This window comes from Rutilus rutilus, assembly GCF_951802725.1.
Source record: "Rutilus rutilus genome assembly, chromosome: 13".
NCBI lineage: Eukaryota > Metazoa > Chordata > Actinopteri > Cypriniformes > Leuciscidae > Rutilus > Rutilus rutilus.
Window position 1 is genome coordinate 23,406,180 of NC_140218.1, and position 25,357 is coordinate 23,431,536.

General features: G+C 39.9%; 1 protein-coding gene across 1 annotated transcript in view; it reads left to right on the forward strand.

The window, feature by feature from the left end:
- The window catches only part of klhdc8b (kelch domain containing 8B), a gene marked incomplete at its 5' end in the record, with an annotated part of 98,689 nt that extends 73,794 nt beyond the window's left edge, over positions 1-24,895 (forward strand). Inside the window, 2 exons of the mRNA XM_084428910.1 lie at positions 17,521-17,622; positions 23,854-24,895. Coding sequence (XP_084285036.1) covers positions 17,521-17,622; positions 23,854-24,050 — 299 coding nt within the window. The 3' untranslated portion in view covers positions 24,051-24,895. The remainder of the gene's footprint in view (positions 1-17,520; positions 17,623-23,853) is intronic.
- Positions 24,896-25,357: the final 462 nt, after the last annotated feature.

Sequence of the window (25,357 nt, forward strand, 5' to 3'; positions counted from 1 at the left end):
TGACAAGGTAAATTATTATTTCAATTGCAATCAGCTTCAAGGCAGACAAAAAAATGAAAGCAGATGCACAATGACTGGCGGAAGTCACCCTCCAAACGCAGCATAAGAGAAACATGTAAATCATACTGCCAGCAAAAAAACACTGAGCATGAGTAATTACATTACATTGCTTAATGTCTCTCATGAACAAAAGGCTCCGAGTTAAGATTACTGATATTATTCTGTTATATCACTAGATATTGTAGTCGCATCCTTTACAGTATGACTGAATATGATCCTGTAATAAAAAACTTTAAAAAGTTGTCAGCCATCCCCAACATTTTTTATCATTTTCACAATACTTTTATGAATGTCTGAACATGCAATATATCTAAAGAAAGAACAGAGCCTCTGCTTATAAGACAACAACAAAACGTTTCATTCTAGCTTCATGCATTATTTTTTCATCAACACTTAAACAATTTGAACAAGAAGCTGAGAAAATCGTTTTTGTCAAAATGTGCAATGCTTTTATCGCTTGTTTCTGTTTTACGCCTGTGTTTTGATCCGGAGATTCTGTACACTTTCAGAGGATGTATAATAGCGCCCCCTACCATATAACAGGGAAAACACCTAAGACAGAAAATTCTGTCAATGGTGGGAAAGCGTAGCCTGGCTAAAGTCAGACCTTGTCTCATTGAGACGTGGTCTGGGAACCACATGTTCATTTTCTCGTATTTGAGGTGTGGTTTACGAATACCCAGAGCCGTTTATTGGGCCCTACGAATGTCTATCAAATGCGCCTGTACGTAGCTCATAGCCAATCGTTTCAATTATACCAGATGACGTATGTAGAGCGACAGAAATTCGACGAGGAAGAAGACGATGGGTCAGAGATTTATGTGTACACGATGGCGTTCAGCGACTATTGCCGTTTGTGCAAGACAAACATGAGGGTAAAAGGTATATATGGACACTCTACAGACATGTTTTTATCCATATATATAAACAAACTGCTTCGGTGTGTCGCATAGACGTCGTCATCGTCTTGCTGCTCCCTCCCCGTTCTGTGATTGGTCCCCTCGCTGAGGCGAAAATCTGGTCCATGGAATCCAGGCTGCCTAGCAGCGTGAATAAAATCGCGCAAGGCAGCATGGGGAAACCCAGGCTAGGGAAAGCGCTGGCTGTGTACGAAATCGCATACTCTCGAGTATTGGTCATTTTTTTGAATAAGTAATTACTTCACGACCGCTAAAAAAGTATGTTTATATAGAATTAATGTGTGTAGAATGAATGTAATCTGGACGCACTACATTCGCCATGTTGTCATTATCATGTGACCTACCAGCGTCAGTTATGCTGCTTCACTGCCATTCATAAATACTCTCCCGTGGCCATCGTATGCACACTTCAGAATCTCACCAGAAGAAGTAAGTCATCCCGGGACTTTTTGCCTACTTTTTTATGAGTACTGTGAATTTTGACATACTTCGTTTGTGACATACTCTTTTTTGCCTACTATATAGTAGGGATTCAGATGCAGCTGTTGTCTCTTAAATTATGGAAAATTCCGTCAATGGCGGGGAAAGAGTTGAAGGAGTTATCATGAGAAATCAAATTTTCCTTAATCTTTTGAGATAAGAGTTCACTGTACTTTGAAAGAATGCTGCAGGCTGCAAAAATGTCTTTTTCAGGCTCGAAAAATGAACATATGAACAGCCACATTTACATATTACTGATTAGGGTTACACTTTATTTTAAGGTGACGTAGTTACATTGTACTTACTCAAATAAGTATATTAATTAACTACATGTACTTACTGTATAGTTACAGTTAGGGTTTGGTTTAGAGTTACTTGTTCTTACTAAAGTAATAACATGAAATTATGCATAAGTACATGTAGTAACATGTAACTACATCACATTAAATTAAAGTGTTATGGAAATGAGCAGCTGAAGTTTATTTTATTTTTATTTATTTTTTACTTATTTATATTTTTACAAGATCTCTGATCTTAACAGTTTGTACAGCACAAGTCGGCCCGGGTTGTTCTGTATTCTTGTGACACTAGCTATGTTTCCATCTAAAGTTGTGAATTTAACTTATGCACAAACTTGGAATATCACATGAAACATTTGCGAATAAAGCAACGTTTCCATCCCATGTGTTCAAGAGAACAAAATAGTCACTTCCTGGGAAATTGGTGCAAAATATCTATATTAAAAATGGAAGTCGCTGCAATCGGGGACGCTACTGTGGCTTTTTTCCTAGATCATAAATGACTTACGTCTCAGAGTGCACAGACAAAACGCAATAAAAGCTGTCATGTTATCTTGCGTTCGGATGCCTGGTGTTTTGGAAACGGAATCATGTGAGACACTTCTGGGAGGTCATTATACCCAATCATTCTGATGACAGATTTTGGCTCCGGCATTTCAGAACGATCAAACCAACATTTGAGATGCGGTCCGCTGGTTAGCCAAGTTATCCAATTACATCCACTGAGGCAGTCAAGTTTTTTTGCTGTACATCAAAGTATATATTCGTTTTATGCACTATTTCTTATCAGATAATGTTACGCCTCATTCGAGCGCATAAGTTCTTTTTATGTGCATTTTTAGAATTTATGCACATCTTGACGTTTCCATGCAGTGTTTTTTATGCAATATACCAAAATGTGCATAAAAATAAGTGGATGGAATAACACAAGCTTTGCAAAGAGGCTTTTACTGAATCTTTAGGAAGTTATCCCTAAAATGTATATTCTGTCATCATTTAATCACCCTCATATCGTTCCAGTCTTTTCTTTACCGACAAAAAAAAAAAAAAAATTCTCAAAAAACCTTCTTTTGAGTTCCACATGAGAAAGAAATGATGTAAATGATGACAACATTTTAAACATCACTTAAAAAAAAAAAAAGGTCAAGTTTTGCCTGGTTAATGCCCAACTAGCACCTGCTTGTAGATATAGTCTACCTTAGAAATTGATTTTTTTTTTTTTTTTTTATTAGCGGACCTCAGGGGGGGGAACTACAATATGATCCCTTTAATAAAAGTGAGATTGGTATGTTTGGTTTAGCTTCACACAATGAAATCTTCAGTGGATGTTTTTGTAGACATCTGTGCACAGACTCATTCCCTCAGCCTCTGTGTGCTGTGCCGTACAGGCAGTGTGTTCGTTCATTTGGCGTGACTGCTGCTATTGTCAGCTTGTGTTCTCTGGGCTTTTCGTACATGAATGAGTCTGGCGTTAGCAACAATAGTGGATCCCTCATCCTTATTCACAGTAACAGCATGCAAAAATGGCTTGTGTGCACTACCAACGCAGGATTTAATACAAACTTTCTGCCTTTTTTAAGGTATAGAAACAGTTTTTCCACTGTCAGTGGAACTTGTCATTGATGTCCTGCTGTCACATCTTTCACCCCTCCTCTCTTGCTTTATCCCTTGTTCTCAGGCTGACCTTACACATTCCCTCCTAATACACTCCTGTCATTTCTCCTTATTTTCAACTCTCCTCTCCTGCCTCACAAGAACTGTCTGAACCGGCGGCTCTGATAACACAAACTCCACATGTGCTCCTCTGCAGCATCACACTGAGTGATATAGTGCACAGCTCTCGTGGATTAGCCCATCGATCTGCTCTAATCAATCCCACAGTCCCCAGAGTGTGCAGGAGACTATCAGTGATTAATCTGGGCGTGGATTTGCGATTCACTGTAGAGATCAAAATGCCACTTTCATTCCATTGTGCTTGATTTGATATAGTTGTATGTTACTGTATTTTGATCAACTGTACAGTAAAAAAAAAAAAAAAAAAGTAAAAAACTGTCAGCACTAGGGGTGTGTCCGAAGATGAATAATTATTCAGGAAGGCACGCATAATGACTTAAAATGAAAACTGTGCTAAGGGCTAAAGATTTAACAGTTCAGAGGGGGTGCTAAGAAATATTTTGCATCAATGAATTTAATATTAGGCATTTATTTAATTTTACGTAATTTTCCATTTTACCTTAAAGGAACACGCCGACTTTTTGGGACTTAAGCTTATTCACCGTATCCCCCAGAGTTAGATAAGTACATACATACCTTTTTCATCTCCGTGCGTGCTGTAACTCTGTCTGACGCACCCACCGCTAGCCTAGCTTAGCACAAAGACTGGAGGTAAACGGCTCCAGCTAGCATACTGCTCCCAATAAGTGACAAAATAACGCCAACATTTTCCTATTTACATGTTGTGATTTGTATAGTCACAGCGTGTACGAATAACAAGGTCACATGAGACACAACCATCTTCTAACCGTATACATACTGGGAACTATATTCTCAGAAAACGAAACACTGCTACTTCTTTACTCCAATTCTGAGCGAACTCTGCTCCTCACCACAGGGCTTCTCAGGCGCTGCGAGCAAATCACTCCGCCCAAGTAGCAGTGCTTCGCCTTCTGAGAATATGTGACCATGTTATTTGTACACGCTGTGACTATACAAACCACAACATGTAAATAGGAAAATGTTGGCGTTATTTTGTCACTTACTGGGAGCAGTCGGGTCAATTTTTTTTGTATTTTTTTTTTTTTTACAGATTGGGCTTTGGTCGGACTCGGGCTCATTTAGCTTTTCTCCTTTCATCGTGTCCATAATACACGTGCAGAGCGCAGGCTACTGTATGAAATATTGTTATATTGATAATATTATAAATATGCAACGCAATATGCGATCACGCGAGTAACATGACGCGCGTGCAATGCATTAAGTGACAGTTGACCATGCAGAGCATCAGGGAGAAGTTGGAGCGTAAGCAGTTACTAAAAGTTCCCAATACTTCAGGAAAAGCTGCATTTTGAACGCATTTTGATTTGATTACTGAGCCTGAAGCCTTCAACAGTGATGCTATTCTTTTTCCTCACAACACTCACGAATAAACAGTGAATGAGCCTACTCAGTTCAACGGATTTTCTTTATTATATTTTTATTATTATTTAACGTTAGCCAGTTGGCGAAGAGTTCTTTGAAACGTTGTTCTTCAGTAAAGTTACTTGACATCAAAAAAAGGTAGGCCGTAAATCTTTATTTACTGCTGGATCACATTTGGCTATATAATATTCTCTACTGCATGCTTATGCTTCTCTGTAATGGACAGTCTGTATTAATATTTGTGGGCATAATTGTCGGTGGTGGTAGTTATGTTTGAGGCCTATAATAACATTTTACCTAGTAGCCTAGCGTGTGTGTGTATGTGTGTGCGTCTAGCAGAGACAGCGCGCATCAGAGAACACGCGTCAGAGAGAGCTCAAAGTGATATTGATGTTGGTCTCGGGTCAGGTTCGGGCTGAACAATTGCAGACGTTTTCGGGCTGGGACCGGATTAGGGCTTGAACACCACAGGCCAGGTCTCGGTTAGGGCTGGATGTTTTGCCCCGTGCAGGGCTCTAGGCAGTATGCTAGCTGGAGCCGTTTATCTCCAGTCTTTGTGCTAAGCTAGGCTAGCGGTGGGTGCGTCAGACAGAGTTACAGCACGCACGGAGATGAAAATGGTATGTATGGATTTATCTAACTCTGGGGGATACGGTGAATAAGCTAAAGTCCCAAAAAGTCGGCGTGCTCCTTTAAAACTGTACCTTTAAAAGGTCACATTGTAAAGTGTACACAGTTTCATTAAAAATCACCCTAATCTTCTGCTGTCTAACACTTCTTTCGCCATGTATTTGTTTGTTTCTTTTATTATTTTATGCAATCCAAAACACTCTAACCTGCCGCGCTTCGTATCTCTCTGTTCAAATCCTTCCATCCCACACTGCTGTCATTTGCAGACGGAAAACATGACATTACCGTAATAAGCCGTATATTGGCGAAAAGCGCATGATGTCTACTTTCAGGAACTATTTGAATTATTTTGATAATGCAAAGGGTTGAAGAGTTACAGTGACATGAATACAGCTTGGTTGGCTGTGTCGTCGACGACATATCTGGTTTTAAAGGGTTAAGCATGTTATCAATTTCTCTGATTTTTATTATTCCCTTATCAGCTCTTTGAATCAATAATGGTTTATTAAAACTTGCAAGCATCTATGTATATTGTCTATGGACAGTCCCACCTACTGGCCGGAACAGATAATGAGGGCTTTAAAAATGCAGTGAGCTAAATAAATGAGAGCATTTGTGCTTTTAAAAAATGCAAACAAAATGGAAAAGAGCGCAGGGCATTGAGTCGTGTGTATATAATATAATATAATATAATATAATATAATATATATATTTTATATATATATGCACATTAAAAAAAGTCGGAAAAAGCAACACGCACCAATAGCTCTTTAGCTACGCTCACTCCCTTGAAGCACTGCAAATGACGTAACCGAGTCGATCTCTCTATGCTCTCAAAATATTTAAATGTTTGTGTATATACATATATGTGCATATTTTACAATAAACTTAAAACGTATTGTTTTTATATATACAATCAACATTTGTAAATGAGAAGTTTTATATTTGTCCATCGTTTTAATTAAATTATGCTTAATGGTATTGTAGTTCTCTATCATCATTTCGTGTTCGAGATCATTTATGGGAAGGGCATCCGTACCTGACCTCTGCAGAAGCATCCAATTGCACCAAGTCTGGCTAGACCGACAGAAGCGCGCAGCCAGTGCCAGGTATATAACGCCTGCCAGCGCTGCTGTTCTCCAGTTGACATTCGCTTCTCGCGATCTCTGCACGTACACAGTTCGGTTGGATTTACACTGCTCACTTGCGTGTCTTCAGGAGGACATATCGCTAGATCAGCCTCCGCCGGACGTGCCAGTCTTTTTATTTAGCCAGTTTAGCTGTATTTGCATCCTGAGCCACCCACACTCTTCTTATTTTTTCACCTTTTCCCCCCTTTTCCACGGCGGCCCGCCACGGATTTCTCTCCGGTTTTTTGCGGTATATCGCTTTCCAAATCTGACGCTTCTCCCGGAGACAGCCTGTCCGGCCGCGTGTAATGTGCTGATCGCCGCGAAAGACCTTCACCTGTTCTGCTTGGGCGTCAAGCACGCAGAAGAGGCTTTGGAGAACTCGGAGTATTGCAGCCATTGACTTATGCTGCCGAAGAAACTCCTGCGACACCGTCTGAAAGTTGCCGTGACACAATGCTTCGAGCTTGGCCTTTCTGACTTGGATGGGGGACACGGTGATGCCGATGCAATACCGGGGGCTTCCCGGGGCACAACGTCCCTCAACTGGGCTGACCAGCCCAATCCTGCATTTAACGGGAAACCTCCCGTTCGTCGATGAACCGGTCGGTTACGGCGACGTGGACGACGCGGGCCTTCTCGGGGTCTCAGAAAGCGAGAAGGCCATCCCGCCCTCTGGCGCCCCCCAGGCTAATGGCCTCGCGGCCTTACCACAGTCCATCCTCCTGGAAGTGTGTGAGCGAGGGGCCGCTCTCCTCAACATTGAGTGGCTGGCTCCACAGAGCGCCACCGACCAGGAAAGGGACATTTATGATGGGAAACTGCTGGGACCCTCTCCCGGCCCGAGGAAACATCTCTCTTCCCCGTCTTCCCAGCGTGCGCAAAGCACATGAGGAACAACTGGAGCGACCCGCTCGATTTTAAACACGGTCTCGCGAGCCTCAAGGTAAAGGACATGGTGGCTCTGATCCCCCCGCCATCGAGCCCTCTATTGCCAGGCACCTTAACCCCACCCAGGGCGGGGTGCTCACTCCCCCGAAGCTGGTTTTGCCCAACAAGATGGGCCGCTTTTCTGCCTCAGTGCACCAGGCTGCTTACAAGTCCTCGGCCTTGGCTGTCTCTTCCCTCCCCTCTGCTTACCAGGTATAGATTCTGGAGGATTTAGGGCAACAGTTGGACAAAGGAACCTTCTCACCAACCCTGTGGAAGGTGGTTCTAACTGTTAATGACCTCGTCCTCCATAATGCCCATCAGGCCGTCCAAGCCTGCGGGCGTTCCATGGCGTTTTCTGTTGTGGGAAAACAGAGCGTGCGTTCTGGCTTAACCTGTCGCGTCCCCCTGACAGTGAGAAGAGGTGCATTGCTCCGGTAGAGCCCAGCCGGGCTCTCTTTGGCCCCGCCGTCGCATTGATGCAAGCAACAAGGCGACGACGAGGAGGATGAGGCCTTCAAGTTATGCCTACCCAGGAAGGTGGCCCCACGCCAGATGCCCCCTGCGCATTTGCCTAGCCTTCCTCCTGCCCCAGAGCCCCTGTCCAAAAGACGGGTTGGCCGGTTTGTGAAAAAAACCCCAAAAAAATTCAATGGCGTTCTCTCTTCACACACGGAGGAGAGCGCTGCTCACATTCTGAAAGAGGAAATCTCTACCCTTCTAAACAAGGGAGCGATTCAGGTGGTGCCCCCTACTCTGATAAATCAGGGATTTTATTCCCTGTATTTCCTGGTTCCAAAGAAGGACGGATCTCTCCGCCCTATTTTGGATCTCCGAGTGTTAAACAAACATTTGACGAAATACAATTTCAGAATGTTAACGCATGGCTCCCTCGCCCGCTCCATAAAACGGAACGACTGGTTCACATTATTCGATCTGAAAGATGCTTTTTTCCACATAAGCATTTATCCGCCGCACAGGAAGCTTATTCGTTTTGCCTATCAATGCACGTTACGAATGCAATGTCCTCATTAAGCCCTCAGACTTTTTGCCTGTGTGCGAAGGTGGGCTTAGCTCCCCTGACTGTCAGGTCTGCAGATTTTGACACATACGATTGGCTTATCATAGCAGAATCAAAGGAGACATTGTTGCAGGACACCTGCTGTGTGCTCACACACATCACATCTCTCGGGTTCAGTGTGAATGTGAACAAAAGCAACCTCACACCCAGTCAGATTGTGATTATTATTTTTTTTTCTGGGCTTGGAACTGAACTCAGTCTCCATGCGAGCGCGTCTCTCTCAAGAGCGTGTTGTCTCTCTAATGAACTGTCTGTCGCAGTTCAGAGAGGGGGCGAAAGTGCAGTATCGCACATGTCTCAGACTGCAGGGTCTTATGGCTTCGTCTATCCAGGTTTTGCCCCTGGGACTCCTGAGAATGAGAGCCTTCATGAAATGGGTTTTGTCACTACATTTCAGGCCGATACGCAATCTTTTCCGCTCTGTAACAGTGAGCCTGCTCGGCAGCTTTGCGCCACTGGAAGAGTGTGGACTTTAACGCACAGGGAACCCCTCTGGGGACGGAAAGTTGTGACAACAGATGCGTCCTTAACAGGCCACCCAGGAGGGCAGAACGGTGAATGGTTTGTGGCCGAGCAAACTATGTTCAAGAATTATTTTAAGCTTTTGACCATCTGTAAAGCTCTAAATTATTTTCTGCCTCGCCTGCAGGGACTTCATGTGCTCGTACGCTGTGACAATAACGGCAGTGGCTTACATATCATCAGGGTGGCGTGCGCTCGTCGAAACTTCATGATCTAGCTCACAAGCTTTTGGTGTGGAGCAGATGGGTTTTCCTTTCGTTACGCGCGACTCATGTTCCAGGCATTCTGAAAGCTTGACCTTCTATCGAGGGGGAACCCACTCTCAGGAGATTGGCGCCTCCACCCTCAGATGGTGGACATGATATGGATGAGATTTGGACAGGCAACCGTAGATCTATTTGCCTCGCGCGAAAACTACCATTGTCCTATGTTCTTCTCGCTAAAGGACGTGGACGTGCCTCTCAGGGTAGATGCACTGGCCCACCCATGGCCCGAAGTGCTGCTGTATGCTTTTCCTCCCCTGTGCCTAATAATTCCCACACTGGCCAGGGTGAGAGAGCAGGGCCTGTCTCTCATTCTGATAGCACCCAGGTGGCCCAAAGCACCATGGTTGGCGGAGATAATCCCTCTGTTATATGCCCAGCCATGGCGCGTCCCCCTCCGTGCAGACCTATTATCCCCTGGGCCTGGCCCGTGAGAGGACGAACCTAAGCGCACTGGGGCTTTCACTGTGTGTGATTGCTACTATACAGAATGCCAGGGTCGTTTCTACACGGTCCTTATATGGTTGTAAGTGGCAAGTGTTTGAAGGATGGTGTGATGGGCGTGGTCTCACATCATATCAGTGCTCAGATCCTGATATTTTGTGTTTCCTTCAAAACCTCATGGAAAAAGGGAGGTCTGTTTCCACAATTAAGGTCTACTTGGCTGCGATTTCTGCCTGTCAATGTGGGCTTTGAGGGCTCAACAGTCGTGCAGCATCCTCTAATCCGCAGATTTATGAAGGGTGCCCGTAACTCTTTGCCAGTCATCAGGAGAACTGTTCCTGAATGGGACCTCTCCATGGTGCTGGAGGCTCTGTCTCAATATCCTTTTGAGCCTCTAAAGCTGCTGTCTTTCAAGGCGGCTTTGCTCTTGGCCTTGGCGTCAGCTAAACGTGTCGGTGAGCTATATACACTCTCGGTTCATTCCTTGTGCACTAAATTCTCTCTTAGTGGAGATAAGTTTTCCCTTAAACCTAATCCGGCTTTCATGCCTAAATGCTTCGCTGCGTTCACATCGGAGGTGTTAGAGCTGTTCGCTTTTCACCCTCCACCTTTTTCCTCCACGGAGGATCAGAGGCTGAATGCTCTGTGTCCTGTCCATGCCCTGTCCATGCCCCCTCACAGAGGGAGTCCCATATCTAAGCAACGCCTCTCACATTGGCTTGTGGATGCTATAGCTTTGGCATATGAATCACAGGGAGTTTAGCCCCCAGGGGACATCAGAGCTCATTCCACGAGGGGCTTAGCCACCTCTTGGGCTTTTTTAGGGGAGTGTCACTGCAGGACATCTGCTCTGCTGCCAGTTGGGCATCTCCTCATACCTTTGTGCGTTACTACCAGTTACTACCAGAATCTCGGTTAGCACATTCTGTTATAGCGATGGGGTCTTCTTAGCTGCCCTTGGTTCATGTCTTGTAATGCTTTAACAAAATTCCTAAAATGAAATCCCTATGGGATGAATGAATAGAAAAAATACTTAACAAACTAGACTTATAAACACTGTTTTAACACTATTTGATCTTTAAAAAACACCATTTATGAGGCAGTTTGTGTAAAAAGTATTGCTGGTTTGTAATGTTTTATAAATGCAGTTAGCAAGCAGTTTATTATATTTTGATAAGTAAATACGAGTTGGTTTTGCATGCATGATAAAGAGCTACCCAGGTGTTGCAAATATGGCCGCTGAGTGAACTGACTTGAAAGAGACTTGAAGTCATGACTAAAATAAATTAAGAAATGATGTAGACAGACACAGATTGAGAGACATCTGTAGATTGAAAACATTCATAAAAATTAGATTTTTTTCTGAGTGTAGATCAGATCAGAATGAGGGGTATGTGCTTGTGTGCACATATGTGAGTGTAATAGAAAGAGAAGAAATGATTGATTTGTGAGCTTTAAATAAACTCGTGGTCTCATCTCCAGCTGGGTCGTTGTTCTGAGCCTGCAGAACTGTCAATCATGCAACACCTCCTGCTCTTTAGCTACAGAAAGAAGCGCAGCTGTGTGCATGTCTGGTTCAATAGCAAGCGACAGGTCGACAGACAGACAGACACACAGGCAGGCAGGCAAGCAGACAGGTGATCTAAAGCAGCAGTTCAAAGGGAATGTGCAGTGCTTTGTAGACTTTGCTATGATGAATGACTCCTCCTTTCTTATTTTCAGCTCTTGAAATGAAGAGTACATGATGGTAAGATAAGAATAGATTTTCATCATAAGTTGATCTAGGGAAGTGCTCTCCAATTAGTAGACTGCAGACCCGATTTGGTTCCAACTTCCAGCGAACTGTAGTGACGTAGAAAAAGAGGCATACTTTAGCATACTTAAAAAAGAAGTAGGCCTACTTATGGAAACAATGTACTTTAAAAGAATATACTTAAGAGCGAACTGAATGTAATGTTTCAGGACACTTAATTGCATGTTATTTACAATTAAATAAAAATGTTATAATTTACATGTATATTAAATGCAATTAGTTGAATTTAAGAGTGATTTTTTTGGCACAGTTAAGTAGGACTTATGTGCATCTTTATATGTAATGGTTAAAGTGTACTGCCAAGTGTACTTACAAGCATTTATGGTAAACAAAAATATACTTTAATGACATTTAAATTGAAACTTGTATGTCATGTATTTAAATATATTTGTAATTACACATTTGTAATGATGAGTTTGCAATTTTGTACATTTAAAATATATACCTTTAAATGTAATATAAAATAACACACTACTGTTAAAACTATAAACAAATACATGACCTTTAGTATGTCAGTCAAAAGATCAAAACATACAAAAAAAAAAAAATCTTTTTTTAAATGTGCTTTAAAGTAAAACTTTGCCTTTATTACAAAGATCAGTTTTCAAAAGTGTGTCTTGATGAAGGTGTACTCTCAATAAATACACTTAAGTGTCCTTTTTATTTCATTTTTATCTGCAAAAATATATATTTTTAAGATTTTTGGTACACTACAATTCCAATTCTTCTTTTGTGTTCCTATATATATTTTTATAGAAATATGTATTTATTTAAACTTTTTAAAAACAAAAAACATGATCTGAAATTTATTTTTTTATTCTTTCATAGCTATACAACATACTTGCTCCTGTAATAGTGAACTGTATGTTATTATGATTGTTCAGACCTTTGCTGGGAGGGAAATTTGGAGATTTGACCTTTTGAACAGCTATGGCCTGGAATACGTTATGTTCCCTTCACCTGTCATCTAATTGACTCAGATGAATACAGATAAATCTGAGAATGAAATGTGATCTACAGATGAGATCTTATATGGAGACAAGCCATCATCGCTGTACACATGGCTACATTAACCATCAGATTTGAGCGTGTCTGTGTGATGTAGAGTTTCAGAGTGTTATCTGTGAACTCTGACCCTAATTCAGCTCCATTTGCGTCTCATGCACATTGAGAGAAAGAGACAAACACTCAGACTCCTGTCAGTGTGGAGTCACTGGCAATTCCAACCAATTTATCTTGTAGTTTCAGAAGGAACAGCGGGAGGTGAAAATTGTTCCTGCTTAACCATTTCTCTTTTCTTCCCTCCATCCAAATCTTTTCTTCTCCGTACTGTTCTCTCCTTCTCCTTTCAATGTGCTGTAATTTCATACAATGAGATTACAATGAGTACCTAGTGAGATGGTGAATGGCTTTCTCTCTTCTAAAAAAAAAACAGTTTGACCGGGCACACTGAGCCGCCACACTTCATTAACTACCATGCTTTGCCTTTGTGTGTGTGTGTGTGTGTGTGTGTGTGGTGGCAGAGACAGACAGGCTGAGAAAGCTTATTCCTATATCTTTGATCTTTCGCTGTCTTTCTCAGTGTTCCTCCGCACATCTGTTTTGTTAGAGAGAAGGTGCTTAAATGCAGAGCTTTATTATCAGAGGAGACGATTCAAGACAATAATGTATTTTTTTGCTCTTTCTGACTTGGCTTTTTTTTTTTTTTTTTTTTGACAGCTGGCAGGAAGCAATGTTTTATTAGTACTGTACTGTATACCGAATTTTTCTTAGCAATACATCTGAAAAAACGAGGTCATCTTATATTCAGGGTCTAGACTTTTACATGTCCATAATACACCCGCAACAATAGGTGGCGCCAAATACGCGTAAAACGAGTACAGTGTGTCAGAGTGTAATGTTAGAAGATCGCAAGCGCAAAAAAAAACGCAAACAGTCAAAGAAAAACCTACCATCTAAGAGCTGCGTGACTGTCATGTGCCTCACTGATGGGATCATCTTTGAAATGTGCTGTACAAAAGACGTATAAAAGGGAGTGGAATGTAAATATATACTCATCTTTTTGACAAGCAATGGAAGTTTTGTTCCTGAATGAATTAGTGTGTTTGAACTAAACAGTTAACTGAATGATTCAATGACTTACTCATATAGGCAGACACTTGTTTAAATGAGTCTGTTGTGAATTAATCATGTGTCTGAATGAATCCCTAAATAAATGATTCACTGATTCACTCATAAAGACATTCCCTTGTTGCCACCTACTAGCGTAACTATTTAACGTGCAAATAAGTCTCAGAACTCCCCAGCACTAATGCTCATACTGAACAGGGCATGTGAGCCGTGCGGGGGCGGTAATATTTCCTCCAGAGTGGAGTGTGCCTTTCTGAAGATTACGCTTAGGGCCGCTCACTCAACCCAGAATGCCCTCTGTCATAATGATGGTTCGAGAATCTGTGAAATAAGTAATGGCTCTAAGGTTATGGAGCTCAAATGTTGTTTTAATGAAGTTGCGAACCTTATACCCGTGTGGAGAAACTGAGTTAGCAAAGATTCATTTTGTGATATACTCACAGTGAAATTCTTTTCTGTTCATTGCTTAGAAGTAAAAAGAAGATTGAAATACCTTCGCAGCAGTATACAGTACTGTTAGGAATAGCTCATGCTGCTGAGAGAGAAATTTGTGCTGCGCTTTCCTTTCAATAACAAAATTAACACTACAGAAATGACAGCAGAAAAGAAAGTAGTGCAATTGGGCACAATCCAATCAAGTCACGTCTCGTTTATACAATATATTGCTTTAAAGCCACAAATATTATAACCATCATCTATAGGCCTATTGTAATTGAGCATAGAGCTAAATATACTCTGTTCTGGAACAAACACAGACATTTGCGGAGTGATACAAACAATGTAAAGTCCCAGTGCTGGTGGACTGTGTATTAGTACTAAAATTCACTCATATTAGCCAATCAAATCTGATGACCAGAACAAACTGGTAATGTTTTGAATTGTGACTGAAATGAATTGAAATGTTTTTAAAGTACAACTCTGTTGGCCTCAGAATATCAAGGAAAATTATTTTTCTTATGACCCTTATTAAAGTGGGAAAATCCTCAGAGTCAAACAATACTGGAAGATATTGATTTTCAGATTTCAGAGTCAGGACAAGGTTGGGTTACAGCTGAGTACTTCTCATCCTCAGCACATCATCCTGATACTTTGAGCAAGAGGGATATTTAGTCCAATGAGGACAGGTCAGAGTGTGCAGGTGAGGACACAGTGGCCTATAGAGTATTTTTCAGACAGACTGCATTTCTTTATGTGAGGCAGGCAGAAGGGAGAATGTGTGGGATGAATTGAAAGATTCTGAAGAGCTTGATCCCAATAGTTGAAAGAGATGTCAGGTGGCTGAAGGTTACAGCAAAGAAAGGAAATGGAGCGAACAGATTTTAAAGTGCCCTCAGAAAGAGTGAGTGAAGAATGATGTTTATGGGAGCATCTGAGATAAGTGAGGGCATACATTTGCTCCCAGGCAGATGGTGTCATGCAGGAAGATTTTTTGGAGACTGTGTGTTCATGCCATGTTAGTGCATCAAAAATAGTGAGAGATACAACATCTCAGCTGTTTGTTCATCACTAAAGCTGTGCCTCAAGACGTCTGTATAGTTCAGGGCAGATCGACTGTGTGTGTGTCTGAACTCTCTCTGACTCTGACTTTCAGTGCCTGCTTGTTTTGTTTTATTGCAGTCATTATGGTACATTATGGTTTTAATGGTCAACTGTGGCCAGTCCCCACATGCTGACAAATGCCCACGAGCAACATGGCCCATCTGACTAAATTTTAGTGAATCAGGGACAGATGCTGGAGTTTTATATTGATCTGTGAAGACCCCAAGGAGGTATAATACCTGGAGAGATATTTCGGCAGTTTGTCTCAGTGGATATTTTGCTGTGTTTTGTCAGCAGAACAATCCAAAAACGCATTAAATGACAGTACAACCCACTGAAGAGACGGATATCTATCCCTCACAGCCTCGGTTTCATTCCCGCTAAAAATCAAAGATGGTGCTGCTGTGAATAAGGTCTATGATGATGTCAATGCTGATTGAATGAAATATTTGTTTTAATAATGAAAACTATAACATACTTGATTATAATTTCCATTATAATTTAAATGTAATATAATAAATTAAATAAATAAATATATTATAATTAAAAAAATATTATTTTGACTCCATCCCCGCTTTTCACTGTTATACAGTAGGGGGCGCTATGACACATCTTCTGAAAGAGTATTGAATGGCCTGATCAAAACACAGGCGAAGAAGAAGCAGAAACATGCAATATCATATGTAAGCTGATGCATACATAGACAGTATATAAACTGGACACAGCGACCCCATTGGATTCAATGGAGACAAGTGAAGTCAATTAGAAGCACTAACTTCCTGATGGTCGAGCATACTGCGCAGACTCAAACTGAGCTTGACGACGTAGATGTGACGTGAGCAACCCGTCTGTCTTCTAGTAGCTGTGCCAAGAGAAATCTAAATCATTCCCTTTCGAAACTTGCAGAGACGGAGAGTGTGAGTAGGAGCTGTCCATGAGCTAGGAGCAGGAGAAACTTTTGCTAAGTATTCTGATTAATTATTTTGTCATTTTGCCTCCACGTCCCCCCGATTGCCCGCGAGCTTCTCCTCCTGTCCATACGGTAATCTCTCTACTGTGCGACAGAGAGTCGCGTGGTTATGACGCAATCGTTAGCCTATTTTTACAAAAACTGCTTCTACGGGGCCATAACGTAAGATACAAGGTAATGGAGCCTTTTATACATTTTCGTGTTTCTTTAGAAATAAATAATGGACAAATGGAGTCTTTAAACGCCTCAGATGTAAAGTTATTCGCTGTCAAAGTGACGCCAAAATGAATGGGAGTCAATGGGATGCTAACAGCAGGTGATGGTCCGCTAGCCAATGGCGGCGCCCGGGGAAACTTCAAAATAATATGAAACCCTGCCCCCCTGGATGCATATGTAAAATAACGCGATCATCAACATTAAACCACATATAAATCAAAACTGCTTAACGCTATTGAATGAAATGTCGACCCAGGACTGTGAAGCTTTGGGGGTGTTGATGGACTCGATCTATTTCATCTGTGATCGTTCTGAATCCGATATGGATTTAAAAGCTGAGGGTCTGTTCTTTCTTTTTATATTGCATATTCAGATATTCATACAACAAAATATTCTTGGGGCCATGATCATTTTGTGAAAATAATCAAAAATGCTTGTGGTGGCTGGCAATTTTAAAAATTGTAAAAATTCTGGAGGGGAAAGAGTTAATATTTTTTTAAATAATAATTATTAAAAAAAAATATATATATATATATAACTACTTTTAGATGGTTATCAATGGAGAAAGTTGCATTTTAGAGCCCCACGTTGTGTAGTTATATCAGCAGCAGTGATCCAGTATCATTGATATACTATTATAGTTTTTGTACTATAGTATTTTAATTTATTTTCTGTTTTAATTTAAAAGTTTTAGCTTTTTTTTTTTTTTTATGTCTAAAGTTTTAGTTTATTTAGGTTTTTCTTCTGTACCTCAACTTAAACCTAAACTATAATGAAAAATGTTGCATTGGGCAACTAGCTGAAAAATAAAAAAAATAATTATATATTATTTTATTTCAATTTATTTTATTAAATGTTGTCATGATTTTAGTTTTAGTGAACAGTAATAACCCTTGTGTGATCTTGACCTCCTCTCTGACCTTTAACCTCTGGTGGTTGTTTTCACCTGTTGCAGGTGTGTGGTTGAAGGCCACGCGGGGCTGTCGCATGAGAGAGAAGCGGGCGGACTTCGCAGCCGGCTGTCTCGGTGGACGGGTCATCGCTGCGGGCGGACTCGGTAAGTAACTGCCAATGTTGAATAGATTATGCAAATAGGATCAACTGAGCTTAGAGAATCGGGAAAGAAATCAACAAAACACTGTGCAGGGACTGTCATTTTTCAGAACAACCTGCGGCAGAAACGGCCTCTTAATAAAATGCCATATCAAGCAAATGGATTCATTACGTCAGGTCCTTATGTGCAGCCATGAGTAAGTACTGTGCACTAATGTCACCTAGCAACAAGAATCTACCTCACAGTACATCGACAACAATTACAGGCCACATCTGAACAACTTTACGAACTCTGCGACCTTCTCTCAGGAAGCAACCTGCGTAATTTGCATTGATTTTTTTTTTTTAGCGTGTAGTTCGATCAACATTCCCTTATCTGTTTGTTTCATTCATAAGCGGAACTTAGTTTTAATTGGAAAGTCAAAGAATCACACTTAGCTTCATTATGCATCAATGAAAATGTGAAATTGCTCAACGACAGCCTGTTCCCTAGACTGGCATGTCTTTAAATGAAATGATTTGTTCATTTGGCTCTTTACGCTCCAGTGAAGAGGCTCTGAATATCAGTCTCAAATACTGCCTTATTTCTTTCCAGTCTGTTTGTCTGCGGGTACATTACTAGAGGGAGAAAGAGAGATTTCTTCAATAAATGTCAGCTCAAAGAGTGGGCGAGACATTTCTGCATCTTCCCAAAAAATGATATTTAGGGCAGAGCATTGCAGATTATACATGGCACATTTTTATTTAATCTTTTTCTCTGTCTAGAAATAGACGGAATTTCAGGCATCACACGAGCCGATGGAGGATTGTGTGCGTGTGTATTAGAATGTGAGAACATTCACATTTGACTACTTCCTTTTTCACCTGCTCGATTTATCCTCTTTTAGTTGTTGTTACCTCTTTCTACCCCGTCCCCCCTTCATGTCTTCATGTCATGTTGCAGGTGTGTCTTTCCCTCCCTTCATTTTTAGTCACTGCTGTTGCTGTTCGTTTTCTTATCTGGTGCTGTTTCTGAGCTATTTTTGTGTCTCTTTCCTTGGCGGTTTAGTCTTTTCATCTTCTTTTTCTTCTGTTCTTCTTTTAAACTGCCGTTGTTGGACACTCAGGCTATACAGAGTGAGACTTATGCGCACACACAGACACAAATATAATGATATAACTGCAAGAGATGCTTCATTCCCTCCCTGTAGCTCCTCATGTCTTTCCAGAATTAATGGCTGCTATTATGTCCATATTGGAGATGATGTTTGGGAAATCGCTCTTCAGATGATTTGCTCCTCAATCATCTATGGCCTCATTCAAATGTACTCTGTTATACCCATATATGATCATTAGTTTAGGCGTTACAGCAGTATCCGTGTAAAGAAATGATTGAATGAACGTATTTCCAGGGTGAATGTATTAAGGTAATTAGGATGATTAGGATTGATTTACTCAATAGCTGTTATGTTTGTCATATTTGGATGATTACGTGACATGTTGCCAAAAATTGTCAAAATCAGAATCAGAAATAATAAAATTCTGATTCTGTCCATTTTTGCCTCACTCATTTTTCACACTCTTCCTTCTAGTCCCATTCACTATGTAGTGAATGATTGACAGTTTTATGCATTGCATGCATGACTCTGTTTTGGCCAAAATAGAGCAGCAATATGTAAAATTTGTTCAGCTGAAATATCAAGAGGCGGCTTGTTGCCAAAGAATTTAACTACAATTGTTTTCATTTATAACCTGAGAACGCTAAAACCAGAACAGCAAAAAGAGTTCAGTTGTCCAAATTTAATTACCCAAATTTTAGTTTTGGTTTCAGTTTTTCACTAAATGAAAACATTAGTTTCAGTGAATTATTAGTTTACATATTGTCAGTTTGGATTTAGAAACCAAATTAGATTTGTGTACAGTTTGAACAAAGCCTATGAAATCTGATTTGCATTATGTATTTCATCGTTTTGATTTCTGCTTATTGTTCAGCTTCATTTGCTGTTAGTTGCTGCTGTAGATTTAACATTTAAATTTTGTTTTATTATTCAGATCTACAGTATATTTAAGTGTAATATTTAATATTTTAATTTCTGTAAAGGTGGAAAGCACCCCATAGCTCAGTGATTGGCAGATTTTTTAGACTCGTACCCCTTGAGGCATTTAACATCCTTCTGCGTACCCCCTCTCTTCCACTTGACTGCAGTCATACCTTTTACATTAAGGGACAATATTTGCCCCCTTAAATTGATTTTCCAGTGCATTTTCTACCTTTATAAATACCTCTATAAAATAAATAATGTTTTAAATAAAATTTGTTTTATAGAGAAATCTAAAACTGATGGTAAAAAAAACGAATTGATACTTTTAAATATTAAACTAAAACCTCCTGTAGGTGGCGGTAAGTCTTAATGAGTGAGCCACTGAGTCATTCATTCGTTCAGTAATGAAGCAAGTGGCTGTATTTATGAATGGGTCATTGAATCATTGACTCTCCCGATTCGTTCAAAGCCGCAGATTAGTTCACAAAACACTGTTGTGTTTTTAAGTTCTGCTGTGGCTTTCATTGGAACTATTATTTCATTCCAAAATAGAGCAAACAATAGAGGGTATGCACATGACACAAAACACATCTAAAATGGGAAAGAGCTTTGAGATTGACTGTACAAATAGATTTGACAAGAAATCTGAGGTATATTTTTACAGACTGCCGAAAGCTACTGAAAAAATAAGCTAATGGATCACTGCAATTCATAGAAAGAACTGGACTCCAGGCAGCGAAACGTGGATTTGCGTTATCACGTTATCATTTTGTGCCACTATGTTGAATTTTGGGGTAAAATCATACCCTATATATTGTATTGACAACTCATCAATGAGTTCAATGAGACAAAACCATCTTATGTTCTGCATTCTGCAATTGGATGTTTTTAAATAAAAATGGACAAAAAACTATACAAGTTTTAGGGCTGGATGATATGAGGATATATATATAACATTGATATAAGTGATCACCCGGATTTAGACCTACCTATATTGTGTATATATAAAGCGTTCACAAGCAAATTTGCTTTATGTATTTCCCTGACATCGAAATCAGGCATATATAAATGTCAGGAAACACAATTCCTGGCTGCATGTCAATATCCATGGATCACTGGATCTTTGGTAGGTTGTAAGGAACACTATATCGACTCCAACCTTTACCCTTTTGTTTGTTGAACTGTTGTATAAAATCGATGTCACATTTGCAAGTGTGTGGATAATTAGGGAAAATTGCATTCTTGCTCGTATAATATATGATCAACATTAAAAACAAAACAAGAACCTACACAGGGTATGTTTTTTGTATCGAAGAGTGTTTGAGTCTTAAATTGATCCGTATGCACAGTCTGTGTCTATTTGTTCTTCATGCTTCAGTGGTCAATCCCCACTTTTACAAAGATACATTGTGGAGAACGGCAGTAATGTAGCAGTGTGATTTGCTAAGTGATTTGCATACTCTGCATTTGCATGCTGCTTGTGTGGATGCAGTCTGTTTTGACTGCAAAAGATGAGGTCATTTGATTGGATTTGACCTTTTATGGCATTTTGCCTGTTAGAAATACATGCTCAGTTTGTGTTAACACTTATTATTCAGTTCACTTGGTTAATTTGGTCCAGACCAAAAAATAATAATTTAGTCCTGATCCCATCACAGAACCAAAAGATACCGTACCTAAAGTCATAGGGATACGTTCACAACCTGATTGGTCGGCTTTTATTACGTTTATTCCGCAAAACAAAACAATGCTGTGTGTTTGTTGTAGGTGTGTAGCCTACATATGATGCCATTTTGATCAGCCGAGAACTCGTGAAGAGCTTATAAAGTGTAAAGGAGTCAAAACAGCGGCAAGAATCCCTCCTTCACACTCACACAAACGATCTGCTGTGAGGAGACGCGATTCTGATGCCTGTACAAAACCAACATCACGACTATGACGGCGTGAGCAGTCTGTCCTTTTTAGGGTCGCATCTTGTGATATCATGTCCCGTTTTTGCTTTGTTTTGATGTCTTTGGTCCATGACCAGATTTCGTTTGGAAGCGGGCCGAGACCCATCTTTTCAGCGGTCTCAGTCCGCTTGTTTGGTGCGCACCAGGGTTCAGATGGCTGCGTTCACACTTAGTCAAATGAACCACACCAACAGAGCAATCGCACCAGGGTTCGTTTAATCAAACCAAACATGCCAAGTGTGAACACACCCTTAATGTTATTTTAAAGTGAGGTAGAATTAAATGTACGGCAAAACTCAGCATTTTGTTTGCGTACCCCCTCTGTCACCTCACGTACCCCATTTTGGGAACCACTGCCATAGATGGTGGTGAGAATTGTCTCGGAAGTGAAATCATTCAGCAAAGATAAATCCAACCTTTGCAAAAAACAGCTTCTAAAAATCTGCCTCAACAAATATGTATTTGTGTGAACATAAGAGCACCTTAGGATGCGTAGCCACATGCAGGAGCTTTCGACGCGAGTGCCAGACCACAACTCGATGTGACATTTTTGATTACCGCGAGCGGATTCACCCAAGTGTTTTTGTTCTACCAGGAAATTATGATAACAATACTCACCGCACCAGCCCGTCCATATCATCTGTACTTCAATTTGAGTAACCATGGAAACTTAGTGTCAGGTACCGCATGATGATTTAGGCAAAAAAGTGAAAACACCCAGCCTAGTCTTACTGACCCTGGGGAAACATGAGAAAATGTTTGCCGTTCACTGCGACTGCAGTGTTAGTGCCAGGATTTCCCAAGGAAACTTTTGTTTTTATTTATTTATTTATTTATTTTGCAACATCAGAGGAAAAGTTTCCTGAAGCATAAGCCACAGAATCTGTAGGAGTTACATAATTTGAAGAAATCTGCATGGCGCCACCTGTTCAAACCTGTTTTGGTCCCAAAACCCACCAGGTGGCAAGTGCTTCATCTGCGAGAAACATCCGCATCCGCAGTGTGTGTGTGCTGTGAGTGAGAGCGCTGTGGATGCTGTATGCTAATGTGGAGAGGGTGTTGTGTTGATTGAATGGCTGGGGAATCTGTCTAATGTGCATTACTTTCTGATTTGAAAGTAAATAGATTTTTGGTGGTATTGGGGGAGGAGCATTCTCATTCTAGAGATCATCTGATTGGACAAAAACCTGTAGTGCAGGATGAGTCATCAATATTTTTTGTGCATTTTCTCAAAAGAGAAAGACTACATTTTGATGTGTATATCTGCTAAAAGTTAATTTTGTTTGTATAATAAATATAATATATAATGTAATTATAAAAAATTATATTCATTTTTTTCTGAAATTAAATAATCGGCTTTTATTATTGACATTTGACTAAAGCCCCCCCAAAACATTTAATACAAATACATATATTAAGAATTTCTAGAGGTGCCAATAATTGTAGCCAATATGCATTGGAGAAAAACATTTATTTCATAATGAAAATTTCCCCCCACTTTCATTTGTTTTACTTCAATGAAAGGTTAGAATTTTGTGAAAAAAAAAATTTAAAAAATTGTTTTTATGAAAGATCAAAAGGATAAACAATGCAGATTTATTTTCACAGCCGCCTTTACTCATATTTACCAAGGGTGCCCATATTAGTGGAGGAAACTGTATATAATATAGAAATAAATTTATACAAATATATAGAATAGAATATTTATTTAAAAATATTATCTGGAAATATTATTGTAAATGTTGACATTATCTTTTTTTCTATTTACTGTAGAGTAATATAAAATGTTATAGTAGTAAAAGATTAATCTTATGATTTCTGATCATTTGTGAAAGCAGAATGAAATAGTAATATATCCAAACAATCTGCAAATATGTTTTTTTTTATATATTTTTTTTATTGAATACATATTTAAAATGTAATATTTATTAATAGTAATCATATAATAATAATATTTATTCAGCACTAGTTTTTAATAGGCATAAAAATACATAAAAAAAAAAAAAAAAACTCAAAATTTTAATGGACCCCCAAGCACTGAAAACTTCTGCTCTAGCAAATAGATTACCTCACATTCAGGGTAAATGGTTTAATCCCCTTTTTAAATGAAAAAGCAACATTATATATTATATGGTTTATAACAAAGTAAGCCATTGTTAAATTCAAACCGTTATGCCTTGGTTACACATTTTGAGAACTTTGGGTTTTTATATGTTTGTGATTTGTGACGATGATTTGTTCTGTTGTATTGTGTGCTGTCAGGTAACCAGCCGTCCCCGCTGGCGTCAGTGGAGAGTTATAACCAGCTGAAGAGGAGATGGGAACCCGTGGCCCCGTTACCCAGCCCTCGCTGCTCCTGTGCCTCCATTCAGACCCCCAACATGCTGTTCCTCATCGGAGGGGTGTCCCAGGGTCCCAGCAATGCTGTGGAAGCCCTCTGTTTGAAAGAGACCGTCTGACACACACATGCACACACAATACTGGACAACTATAACAAATCCTCACATGCTGTACTTTTTCAGAGTTAAGGCTCTGCAAACCCAAACACACACATACTGACGTCCAGTTGACGTGTGTGTCTCTGACAAATTCACAGACTTTCCCCTCAGAGGACGCATCAGATTTATACTTTGAATAGTGGAGACAATCTACTGGGGCTTGGACAGTGTTCCACACCTCTGGACAGAAGAGTTGTGGACTGGAGATCTAAAAAATACATAAATATATAATTATAGAATAACATATACATATATTGATATATATATATAGAGAGAGAGAGAGAGAGAGATAGATGTGCAGACCTACACAAACAGGCACACGCAACACTCCAGGCGCCTTTGAACTGTACTGCATTTTTCAGTATAAAAGCAGGGTAATTTTCTGGCAAACTAAACTAAAGAGGAACTTAGGGCCATATCCACCACGCTGCCACAGCACCCGTCTGAGGTAGCATGTTTAGCACTTTTTGTACTATTGACAAACAGAATCTTCTGCACGAGACTTCAGAAGTGGGAGGCGGATGCTTGTACGTGTGTGTTTTTGTACCTTCACAGCCATGAACGTGTGAAATAGAGCATTGTTATGAGTGGAAAGAGCAACTCATATAATGGCAAATCACTGATGCCTCACTGTAGCATGATACGGGAGATGGATGAGAATGTGGTTAATCTTGCCAGCTAATTAAAGGAATGTTCCGGGTTCAAAACAGGTTAAGCTTGAGAGTATCTGTGACATACTGTCAATTAGCACAGACAATAACTTTCATGTGTCCATCAGTTCGTAAAAACAAGCAAAATAGATGTTTACAATAATGTTCTTATTATGTATCATGTTTTTTATTAAAGTGGTTATATTAATTATTCCGTAGAAAAAAAAAATGTTTTGAATATAATTTTAGTAGAATTTGTAGAAATATAATTTTAACATTTTGTAAATTATTTAAAGATTTGTTCCTGTGACAAAGCTGAATTTTCAGCATCATTACTCCAGTCTTCAGTGTCACATGATCCTTCAGAAATCATTCTAATATGACGATTTGCTGCTCAAAAATGATCAATGTTGAAAACAGTTGTGCTGCCATATATTTTTGTTGAAATCATGATACACTTTTTCCAGGACTCATTGATGAATAGAAAGTTCAAAAGAACAGCATTTATTTAAAATAGAAATCTTACGTAACAACATAAATGTATTTACTGTCGAATGATGTGGAAACCCTGTTAAATCACAGGGTCAGTCATGTATAAATCACACATATAGTAGTAAC